The sequence below is a fragment of the Rana temporaria genome, chromosome 4 (assembly GCF_905171775.1).
Source record: "Rana temporaria chromosome 4, aRanTem1.1, whole genome shotgun sequence".
Classification (NCBI taxonomy): Eukaryota; Metazoa; Chordata; class Amphibia; order Anura; family Ranidae; genus Rana; species Rana temporaria.
In genome coordinates, this window is record NC_053492.1 from 210,394,091 (window position 1) to 210,406,656 (window position 12,566).

The 12,566-nt window shown below is 39.4% G+C and overlaps 1 protein-coding gene across 1 annotated transcript in view; it reads right to left on the reverse strand.

The window, feature by feature from the left end:
- The window catches only part of CSMD1 (CUB and Sushi multiple domains 1), an 833,985-nt gene that overhangs the window by 9,545 nt on the left and 811,874 nt on the right, over positions 1-12,566 (reverse strand). Inside the window, exons 63-64 of the mRNA XM_040349812.1 lie at positions 9,199-9,286; positions 3,419-3,548 (exon numbers count right to left, since the gene is read on the reverse strand). Coding sequence (XP_040205746.1) covers positions 3,419-3,548; positions 9,199-9,286 — 218 coding nt within the window. The remainder of the gene's footprint in view (positions 1-3,418; positions 3,549-9,198; positions 9,287-12,566) is intronic.

Sequence of the window (12,566 nt, forward strand, 5' to 3'; positions counted from 1 at the left end):
TTTCTTTTTTTATTTACTGTAGTCTTAACCACTTAAGGACCTTGGCTGTTTTTCAGATTTGGCGTTTACAAGACTAAAACTGTATTTTTTTTGCTAGAAAATTACTTAAAACCACCAAACATTATATATATTTTTTTCTAACACCCTAGAGAATAAAATCATTGCAATCAGAATAAAGTCATTGCAATACTTTTTGTCACACCGTATTTGCGCAGCGGTCTTACAAGCGCACTTTTTTTGGAAAAAATCCACTTTTTTTAATTAAAAAAATAAGACAACAGTAAAGTTAGCCCAATTTTTGTATATATTGTGAAAGATAATGTTACACCGAGTAAAATGATACCTAACATGTCACGCTTCAAAATTGTGCCTGCTCGTGGAATGGCGTCAAACTTTTACCCTTAAAAATCTCCATAGGCGACATTTAAAAAATTCTATAGGTTGCATATTTTGAGCTACAGAGGAGGTCTAGAGCTAGAATTATTGCTCTCGCTGTAACGATCGCGGTGATACCTCACTTGTGTGGTTTGAACACCGTTTTAGTATGCGGGCGCTACTCACGTATGTGTTCGCTTCTGCACGCGAGCTCGTCAGGACGGGGTGCTTTAAAAAAAAATTGGGGGGATTTTCTTATTTATTTTTATTTATTTTATACATTTTTACACTGATTTTTTTTTTAAAATGGATCACTTTTATTCCTATTACAAGGAATGTAAACATCCCTTGTAATAGAAAAAAGCATGACAGGTCCTCTTAAATATGAAATCTTCACTCGTATCCCAGCCAAGCAGGAGACAGCACCCAATTGCCTCCGCCGCTGCCGATGGCTCCGGTAAGCGGCGGAGGGTGGCGGGAGGGGGGGTCCTCTCCCGCCGCCGATAACGGTGATCTTGCTGCGAATCCGCCACGGAGACCACCGTTATCGTTTACAGGACTGCTCAAGGAAAAGATGGATATCTCGGTTGTGGCAGCAGCTGCTGCCGTTACCAAGATATCCATCTTTAAAAACAGGACTTATATGTACATGAGCGGGTCCTTAAGTGGTTAAGGAGAAGATTTTTCAACTGTTTATAAGTTACTGTGCTTTACAAGTGAAAGATGGTATTCTGTTAGCTGTTAAATAAATTAAAGCCTCATGCGAACGATCAGACTTCCATCAGACTTTTCCGTGGATTTTTGTTCAAAGGGCGTTGGCAGTGAACTTGGTATGCATGCACACAGCAGGACTTTTTCCCCTAACAAACATGAACGTATTGACATACTACGTGGTTTTACTGCTCTTTAGTGCCACCCTTTGAGCAACTTCTGCTTTTGCTGGTCGATCTTTTGCATTGGTTCTGAAAATGCGTGTTTGTACTTTGGACTCAAGTCCGATTGACTTCTGTACACACGATCGGACTTTGCTCCATCGGACTTTTGTTGACACACAGGAGTTGATTTACTGAAGGCAAATAATCTGATGTGTGTGAACTTAATGAATGCGCTGAAAATTCAATTTGAAAAGAATACTCAAATTGAAGCCTCACCTCATTCACAATCTAAGTTAAAAAATCTCTTGCACAGTAAACAGTCTATTTGCCTTTAGCAAATCAACTTCACAGTCGATGCTTCATTAAACAAGTACAATAGTGTGTTTCTCCATCAGTATTTTATTGACACATTGCTCACAAGTATATTTTTGGCCCCTACTGACACAAAATATTGTTCTTCACTTTAGAAAAATCTGTCAAGATCTTACCAGCCACATACAGCTGTGCTTACAAGAGCAGTTAACCATTCATGTAAACTGCACTGTTAATAAAACCATTGAAATTGCTTAAGTGATAAAAAAGTGATGAGCGCTAAAGTATAGGTGCGTATACAACTGATGGCAAATTGCCAACACACTGTGACTAAGAGTATATAAATAAATATATATAAAATTGTCTGGGGCGCCCAAAACGTGAGAGTGCTATCCCACTAGAAACTAGAAAAACTGGAAACCAATGGTTAAATGATAAAGTCTATGAGTGGGTGATCAATGAATGGTTTCAAAGGATCAATGGATGGATCTTGATGTGATTTTAATAATGCTTAAAGTGAAACAATAAAAGTGAAATGTTCCTTTAAATTTCGTACCTGGGGGGTGTTTATAGTATGCCTGTAAAGTAGTGCATGTTTCCCGTGTTTATAACAGTCTCTGCACAAAATGACATTTCTAAAGAAAAAAAGTCATTTAAAACTACTCGTGGCTAAAATGAATTGTCGGGTCACGGCAATACAAATAAAAGTAATTGAAAAAAAATGGCATGGGTTCCCCCCATAGTCCATTACCAGGCCCTTTGGGTCTGGTATGAACATTAATGGGAACCTTGAACCAGAATAAAAAAAATGCGTGGGGGTACCCCCAAATTCCATGTCAGGCCCTTCAGGTCTGGTATGGATATTAAGGGGAACCCTGTGCCATTTTTTTTTTAAATGGCATAGGGGTCCCCTCAAAATCCATACCAGACCCTTCAGGTCTGGTATGGATTTTAAGAGGAACCCCATGCCAAAACCCCTACCATTTCACAAAAAAGTTTGTTAAAGGGGGCTTACAGATTCCAATAATCCCCGGGCAAGGGTTGTGGGGATGAGGCCCTTGTCCCCATCAACATGGGGACATCCTCCTCATGTTGAGAACGTGTGGCCTGATACGGTTCAGGATGGGGAGTGCACTCTCGTCCTCTTTTCCTGCGGCCTGCCAGGTTGCGTGCTAAGGTAAGAGTCTGGCATGGAATTTTGGGGGAACCCTACGCCATTTTTTTTATTTTGGTGTGGGGTTCCCCTTAAAATCCATACCAGACCTGAAGGGCCTGATGTGGAATTTGGGGGGAGGACACCCACGCATTTTTTAATTTTGGTTCGGGGTTCCCCTTAATATTCATACCAGACCCAAAGGGCCTGGTAATGGACTAAGGGGGGAACCCATGCCATTTTTTTTATGACTTTTATCTGTATTGCCGGAACCCGACAATTCAATATATCGGCGAGTAGTTTTAAATTACTTTTTTTCCCATTAGAAATTTCGTTTTTTTGCAGAGACTGTTATAAACACAGAAAACATAAGCTACTTTACAGGCATACTATAGACACCCCCCAGGTTCGAAATTTAAATGAATATTTCACTTGTATTGTTTCCCTTTAAGCATTATTAAAATCACTGGTCCCGAAAAAACATCAGTTTTAAAAAAAAAATTGCATTGATACATGTCCCCTGGGGCAGGACCTAGATTCCCAAATACTTTTAATGACAATAACTTGCATATTAACCTTTAAAATTAGCACTTTTGATTTTTCAGAGGGGTGTTCGGCTCATCCCTTGTCACAACTCTGATATAGTGAATATTTTAATTGAACACATATGATCATATTTTAATAAAAATAAACCTTTTTTTACCTGTGTTTGTAAAGGTAGAAGGCAAATCCAGATAGTATGAGGGCAAAAAAAGGTACCAGGATTGCAGCTGCTACAGAACTGCTGTTTGTGCCATGGTAGTTATTAGAGGAATCATTGATGTTTTGAGAAACTGAAACAGTATAAAAACACAAAACAATCATTAATCATTATTGCAAATACATATTTGTGAAGCATTTTTTTTTTATCTTTATCTTTTTATCTTATTTTAACTCTTTCTTCATATTATGTTATGTTTTATATAATACCTTTATACAGTCATGGTCGAAATTGTTGGCACCCCAGAAATCTTTCCAGAAAATCAAGTATTTTTTACAGAAAAGTATTGCAGTAACACATGTTTTGCTATACACATGTTTATTCCCTTTGTGTGTATTGAAACAAAACAAAAAAAGGGAGGAAACAAAGCAAATTGGACATAATGTCACACAAAACTCCAAAAATGAGCTGGTCAAATTTCTTGGCACCCTTAACTTAATATTTGGTTGCACACCCTTTGGAAAAAATAACTGAAATCAGTCGATTCCTATAACCATCAATAAGCTTCTTACACCTCTCACCCAGAATTTTGGACCACTCTTCATTTGCAAACTGCTCCAGGTCTCTCTTATTGGAAGGGCGCCTTTTCCCAACAGCAATTTTAAGATCTCTCCACAGGTGTTCAATGGGATTTAGATCTGGACTCATTGCTGGCCACTTTAGAACTCTCCAGCGCTTTGTTGCCATCCATTTCTGGGTGCTTTTTGATGTATGTTTGGGGTCATTGTCCTGCTGGAAGACCCAAGATCTTGGATGCAAACCCAGCTTTCTGACACTGGGCCATGACTGTATATGGTGCGTGTTTAACTGCTTGTCGACCAGCCACCTCAGTTATACAGTGGCAGGTCGACTCTGCTGAGCGAGATCACGTAGCTATACGCCATCTCGCCGAGCAGCCAATAGGGGCGCGTGCACCCCCGCTCGCCCCCGACTCCCGCGCGTGTAAACACACAGGTCCCGGTCCTGTCAGGGGAGAAATGCCTGACCGTCTGTTCATACAATGTATGAACAGCGATCTGTCATTTGACCTAGTGAGTCCACCCCCCTACAGTTAGAACACACCCAGGGAACATACTTAACCCCTTCCCCGCCCCCTAGTGTTAACCCCTTCCCTGCCAGTGGCATTTTTATAGTAATCCAATGCATTTTTATAGCACCGATCGCTAAAATGTGTCAAAAGTGTCCGAAGTTTCTGCCATAATATTTGTTATGAAAAATATGTAGAAGAATACATATCGGCCTAAACTGAGGAAAAAAAATGTATTTTATATATTTTTGGGGGATATTTATTACAGCAAAAAGTAAAAAATATAGTGCAAGTTATAGCGCAAAAACTCAAAACCGCAGAGGTGATCAAATACCACCAAGAGAAAGCTCTATTTGTGGGAAAAAAAGGACGCAAATTTTGTTTGGAAAACAAGGCACGACCGCGCAATTGTCAGTTAAAGCGACGCAGTGCTGAATCGCAAAAAGTGCTCTGTTCTTTGACCAGCAATATGGTCCGGGGCTTAAGTGGTTAAAGGTAATTCCACTTTTGCGTTTAAAAATTAAAATGTTACCTCACAGCCCCCTTCCTCCCTCGGCTGCATTTACAGGGGTGGGATGACTAGTTTTAAATGAGAGTGATGAAATAGGTCTGCTTGGCAGTAAGGAGGCTGGAATTGTATTTTTGGAGGGCACAATTATACTATTCTGGGACTTTGTCTTACGAAGGCGCTCGAGAGCACAGCTGTGTTTTTTCAGACTTCTAGTATCATCTGTTTGCCAGGGTTGAAGAGGACAGGGTGTGATTCTGTGTGTAGTGAGGGAGGCCAGTGTGTCCAGTGAGGCTAGAAGTGAAGTGTTGTAGACAGAAGTGGCAGAAGTCAGTGCAGGACAGGGGTGCGATTTTGTCATAGAGGTGGTCAGTCACAGAGTAGAGAACAGAAGGGTTGAGATGGTGAAGGTAACCATTTGGTGTTTGGAGGGATAGGATGCAGAGGAGAGGGAGAGAGTGAAAATAATAATGTAATGATCAGAGAGAGGGTAAGAATAGTTGGAGAGGTTGCATGGAGTGCAAAAGTGGAAAAAGACAAGGTCAAGGGTATTGTGTTCAGAGTGAGTAGGAGCTTGTATTCATTGTTTCAGGTCAAAGAGGGAGGCTAGACTGCAAATTTTGAAAGTTTCAGGAATGCTAGTATTAGTAGGCATGTTAAAGTCCTCAAGGATGATTTTAAGGATTTCAGAAGAGAGAAAGTAGGGTAGCCAGGAAGAGAAGTCATCAAGAAAGGATGATACTGGACCAGGGAGCCAGTAGATAACAGCTATCCTTAGAGAAACTGGGGAGAAGAGACGAATGCAGTGAGCCTCAAATGAGAAGAGTGACAGAGAGGGAGGTGGGTGAAGTACTTGAAAGGTGCTGTGTGGGGCTAAAAGGATTCCAACACCCCCTCCTTTGCATCCACTGGGTCTGGGGGAGTGAGTCTAAAGAAAACCACTGTGGGATAGAACTGCATTGGAGCGATCGATTCAGATACGGTCGTGACCATGGTGATTTTGTCCTGTGACTTCTGGGGAACCTAAAGGCCGTGGCTGGGCTATAGCCAACTGCTCTGGTTACTTGCCATCTGGTAAGAGGCTCATTATTCTCGGTGGAGGGACCTCACGATTTGTTTACATGTGGATGTTAGAGCGCAAGGCCTCTAACATCCACCAGCTCATGATGTCGTCGTGGAGAAATGGAAGAGGACTCCAGTGGCAACCTGTGAAGCTCTGGTGAACTCTATGCCCAAGAGAGTTAAGAAGTGCTGGAAAATTATGGTGGCAATACAAAATATTGACACTTTGGGCCCAATTTGGACATTTTCACGTATGGGGTGTACTCACTTTTACTTTGTACTCTAGTGGTTTAGATATTAATGACTGTGTGTTGGGTTATTTTGAGGAGACAGCAAATTGACATTGTTTTACAAGCTGTAAACTCACTACTTTACACTGTAGAAAAGTGTAATTCCTTCAGTGTTGACACATAAAAAGATACTAAAACATTGTTACAAAAATGTGAGGGATGTACTCACTTTTGTTAGATGCTGTATATATGCACGCGCACACACACACACAGGGCTTTCTTTTATAAGACAGTGGGTGCAGGAACTCCTCCCTTCTCAGTTACCCATTAACTGCCCCCCTACCCACCCCCGAGAGTTGTTCCTTGGTTCTACCCTTACCCACCTCCCAGTACCACCCATTTTAGAAAATATAGAACCAAATATAATTTTGTGGTGCTAAGTATATTGTATGGAATTGTATTAATGATAAACAGAAAGGCAGTAACATAGATCTAGCAACAATGGGTACCCCAGTGACAATAGATCCACCCAGCAATAATGGACTCTCAACAGCCAGCATCAATAGACCCTTCAGCAGCCAGCAACATTAGACCCCTCCCTCAACAATAGATCCCTCCCAGTAATGATTGATCCCATGCAACATAAAACCTACCCCCAGCAACAATACATTCCCCAGAAGATCCCTCCCTGCAATGATTGACCCCCTAGCAACATAAGACCCACTTCCAGCAACAACAGATTCCCCACAAGCAACAGAAGGCCTCCCTAGCAACAATAGACCCCCTTCTCTGCAATAGATTCCCTCCCACAGCAATAGATTCCCCAGTAGCCAGCAACAATAGACCCTCTAGAACACCCTAGCACTCCTGTCAGTACATACATTTAGTTCTGGAGGTGCCAGAACTGTGTTCCCTAGCATTCCAACTGAAAAAAATTATAAATATATATACTGTATATATATATATATATATATATATATATATATATATATATATATATATATATATATATATATATATATATATATATATATATATATATATATATATATATATATATATATATGAAAAAGGTTGTCAACACTGAAAAAAAGAGTAGCAATATCTCATATTAAAACGATAAAAATAATGTGGGTAATGTGATTTTCTTCTTTTATATGTTATTCAACTTTAAAATATAACTACTGTAGGTTATATGTATAATTGAAGGCTTTTTGATTTCTCACCAGTTAAAGTGTTATTCATGTTCTACAGCTAATTAATTACAACATGCAACATACCCCATCCCATTATTCTTTCCCTTTCTCTAAGGCACTGGCGACTTTGTTAGCATGAACGAAGAAGTTATTTTTAGCCTATTTCTCATAATACTGGTGAAGATGACAGGACACATTTAGCAGCAATCCAGGGATTTCCTTTCAGATTTTTGCAGTGAACCCTTTAGTGACCTTTCCAGTAACACAACTGCATTTTTCAGTAAGTCAATGTTTTTTTGTATGTACATTGAATAGGTGCAATATATATTTGTAGTTTACATTACAATCACAAGTGTTGAAAGTAAGTGGTATTTCTAATGCCCTGTACACACGATCGGTCCATCCGATGAAAACGGTCTGATGGGATTTTCCATCAGTTATCCAATGAAGCTGACTGATGATCAGTCGTGCCTACACACCATCGGTTAAAAAGAGTCAGTATGCGGTCACGTAAACCACGTATGACGGCACTATAAAGGGGAAGTTCAAATCCAATGGCGCCACCCTTGGGACTGCTTTAGCTGATTTTGTGTTAGTAAAAGACGATTTGCGCTTTTCTGTCTGTTACAGCGTGATGAATGTGCTATCTCCATAACGAACTCTAGTTTTACCAGAACGAGCACTCCTGTCCCCTAATTTAGTCTGAGCATGCATGGATTTTAAACCGATGGACGTGCCTACAGACGATCGTTTTTTTCCTATTCGTTAGTTAACCATCAGATAATTTTAAAACAAGTTCCTAGTTTTTTAACCGATGGTTAAAAAACCGATGGGGCCCACACACGATCGGTTAGTCTGATGAAAACGGTCCATCCGACCGTTTTCATCAGACAAACCGATTGTGTGTACGCAGCATAAGCCTTTTCCCCTATAAAAACACATAGACACATGCAGTGAATGCATCATTAAAAAAGTACTACTCCTTATTAGAATATTTTCATCATGACATTAGCTACTACAGGTATCCCCAAAATTCAGGAAACAGCAGAAAATGGTTCCACAGATTCCATGATAGAAAAATGCAAATACTGTGGGTGGAAGTGAGTCTTGTCTGTATAAATATGGTAATTTTACTTTATAAGAACAAAGAGAAAATTCGCTCATTCTTAATGTCGATAACATTTCTTCCATTTCTATGACATTGCTTGATCGCTACTAACATAAGACGAAAGCCAAATACACCCAGATTAGGACAATAAGAGTGCGCTTCTCCGGTTGTAAGCATAGGATTTAATGCTGAATGACAGACAATCATATGTGCATGATTGAATTACATATACAGTTTTGGAAGCTGTAGTACCTGCAAAATAATTTTTATTTTGTCCAGCCAGTTCTAATACTACAGCTTTGTCAGACAGAATAGGTGGATGACCAGACTATGCGCTGGAGTTAAATAATAAAGCTTCTGTGACCCAACAAGTAAGTTGACAACAAAAAGCAACATCACACTGATGAGGAATTAACTCTCCTCTCCCCTTCTGTCAGCATGTTCCCTGTCTATACATGTGCATCCAGCACAATATGATTTTTAAACTGCATTATTGTTTTTTTCAGATACAAATAGATACTGTATATATGCTTGGATATTCCACTGGTATCATTGTTATTCAGACTTCAGGAAAGTTTTGTTAAGAACTTACCTTGTCTTTGAAATATAAACTTCCCAAAATCCTTTGATTGTATATCACCTTGGTAGTTAAAAATGCTTTTTTCTTTTCCAGAAGATACCTTTATTTTGTAAGATAATGAAAAGCAATAGGTTACTCAATTAATAATATTTCTATTACCTACATTATTTTACTTTGGCTATCTAAAAACACCTATGGCAACACAGACAACACACACTCTGAACAACTCTACAGTTATGCAGTTACACCAGTTATACAGCTAACACCTAAAATCTATGATTCACACTTAAAGATTGGATCACATAGTAAAATGGGAACTGTTTGAAACAGGTCTTAAGGCTTGTGTCTACAATGAAGGAAAAAATGGGGGAGGCGCCAACTAAGTGTAGTCCCCCCTTCTTTTTCTTTATGTCTTTTCAGAATTGGACACACTCTTAGGATGGCTGCCGCTGCTACTCTAAGGCCTCGTACAGACGAGCGGACATGTCCGATGAAAACGGTCCGTGGACCGTTTTCATCGGACATGTCCGCTGGGATCATTTGGTCTGATGGCTGTACACACCATCAGACCAAATTCCCCACGGACAGACGACGCGGTGATGTGACGGCAACGTGACGGCGACGATCACGCGGCGACGTGCGTGAACCCGGAAGTTCAATGCTTCCACGCATGCGTCGAATCACTTCGACGTCATGCGCGGGTTCTCGGGCCAGCGGACATGTCCGATGAGTCGTACTGACCATCGGACATGTCCGGCGGACAGGCTTCCAGCGGACATGTTTCTTAGCATGCTAAGAAACATTTGTCCGCTGGAAAATTGTCCGGTCGGCCCTACACACGACCGAACATGTCTGCTGAAACTGGTCCGACCAGTTTCAGCGGACATGTTCGGTCGTGTGTACGAGGCCTAATGACATTTTAATTGGGACTGTCTATTTATGAACTCATGGACTGAGGTTCCTTGTTCCTCTCCTTTCTTAAACAATCACTCTGAGACTTCCTTTCATTTGGGACATACACCCTCTGTACACCAGAACTTTTTTTTTTGTCTACAATGACAGCTGGTCGAAACAATCTCAGAAAATGATTTTAAATAAATAAATCAAGAACTAGATCTATCATTGGTAGGTGAACTCAGGCACCATAACATTGTGTAAGTTGTGTTGTGACTCCACCAGGTTTAAAGGAGCATTGTTGCTTAAAACATTGACATATATAAATGTAGCCTACAATGCAGAATTGTCAATTCTTTCCCATTGTGATAATGATTCTGTCTAGCTATGTATTTGTAATGCCTGCTTTATTGAAGGGACATCTCACTAGTAGTTACAATGTTCTACTATGAGCAGAAGCAAAAAAAAAAAAAAAAAAAAAGGCTTCTTGGTTTTTATTAACTTATATTAATATTCAATATACAAAATAATTACTATTTAATCACCAATATCAACATTTCATCTTAACCTATTTGTCTGTTTTCATAATGATTTCCCCGCTACCTTGACCTGGCAGATTTATTTTGAGGGATGGATTAGGCTTCAAATATTCATCTTAATTGGCTTTAGATGTTTAATTGATATAGAAAATACATTACATTTTGATGGCAAAAGGCTATAAACCTATATAAATAATGGAACACTGAACTGCAGAAAATTTACGTTTAGAAATATAGATCTGTTGTTAGTAAAAAAAAAATAGGAAACAATAATTTGTTATAAACAACAATTTACATTAGAAATACATATTCTGAGTGTGATAAATGTGTCCCTGATATTAGTGCAACTCACTGGTTATGTGCGAGAGATGAACTTGTTACACTAATTCAGCATTGCTAAAGACTGCAAAAAGAATTATAACCTGTATTTCCTAATCACTCTCCTTTTAGCCATACTGTCTGGTCTTTTTTCCTAAGATAAAGTAAACCTGTCAGAAATCTGGGGAATTTACATTAATCACATGATTAATATAAAATATAAGCAGAGGGTACCTTCAGTGAAAACGGTACGTTAACGTTAAGTTATATGCAAACTTTGACTTCCTGTAAGATTTTAGAATGGCCCTTCTCCCAGCCCACATCATAGACCTCCTTTTTCAGTCCTTTATTGTGAAGGGCGTTTTTTATAGCACTACCTATGCTATGTAGACAGGACATAGGATCAATCTTTAAGGCCTCGTACACACGATAGGTTAACCAGAGGACAACGCTGAAGGACCGTTGTCCTAGGTTAACCTATGAAGCTGACTGATGGTCCGTCGTGCCTACACACCATCAGTTAAAAAAACGATCGTGTCAGAACGCGGTGACGTAAAACACAACGACGTGCTGAAAAAAATGAAGTTCAATGCTTCCAAGCATGCGTCAACTTGATTCTGAGCATGCGTGGATTTTTAACCGATGGACGTGCCTACTAACGATCGTTTTTTTCCCATCGGTTAGGAATCCATATGTTAATTTTAAAGCAAGTTGGCTTTTTTTTAACCTAAGGTTAAATAACCTATGGGGCCTACACACGATCAGTTTGGACCGATGAAACCGGTCCATCAGATCGTTGTCCTCTGATCAACCTATCATGTGTACAAGGCCTCACAGTAAGCGATGGGCATTTAAATGTGCAGTATAATTTAGAACCAGCTGGAAGGCTATGTTCATCAACACTATAAAATCACTGCCATGCCAAAAGTATTCTCAGAAGTAGAGTAAGCATGTTCTTTGCCAGTAGCTCTTTGATAGTTCTGAACATTTATATCTCTCCCTAAGGATAGTTATGTCCTACTGATGATAAATAAATAAAACCGAATACAATAGAAAGAAATATTTGGAAACAAAAAAGATTAAATGTAATAAATACTTGTTTACGGTATAGACACTGGTTTCAGACACAGGACCGTTGATTTGCTAGCAAAAATATATTTACTTAGCAAAGTAAATGTTGACTAAGTAAAGTAAAATATCCTCTTTTAATGCCTAATTATGCACAAGGGAATTATAAAAGTTACTGAGTTTTTCCTTCACGTTGTTAGGTAAACATTTGTTACTCTTTTAGTACAATAACCCCAATGAGCGTACAGATAGCATATATTAATATCTGATATATTGACAAGGTTCTTTTACAGTAGGAGAAACGTTTTTCCCAAGTGGCATGGACAATCATCTTGTTCCCTGAAAAAGTCAATACCTAAATACCACCACAGCAATAGATTACATGTCCTGTCTCACAGTGGGTTCCAAAGTTTGCAGTATGCCCTAAATACATGTTTTTTTTCCCCTTAACCAATAATAGTGTACCCTAAAGCCTCGTATACACGACCGAGTTTCTCGGCAAAAACCAGCAAGAAACTTGCTGGTGTTTTTTTTTTAGCCGAGGAAACCGGTCGTGTGTAC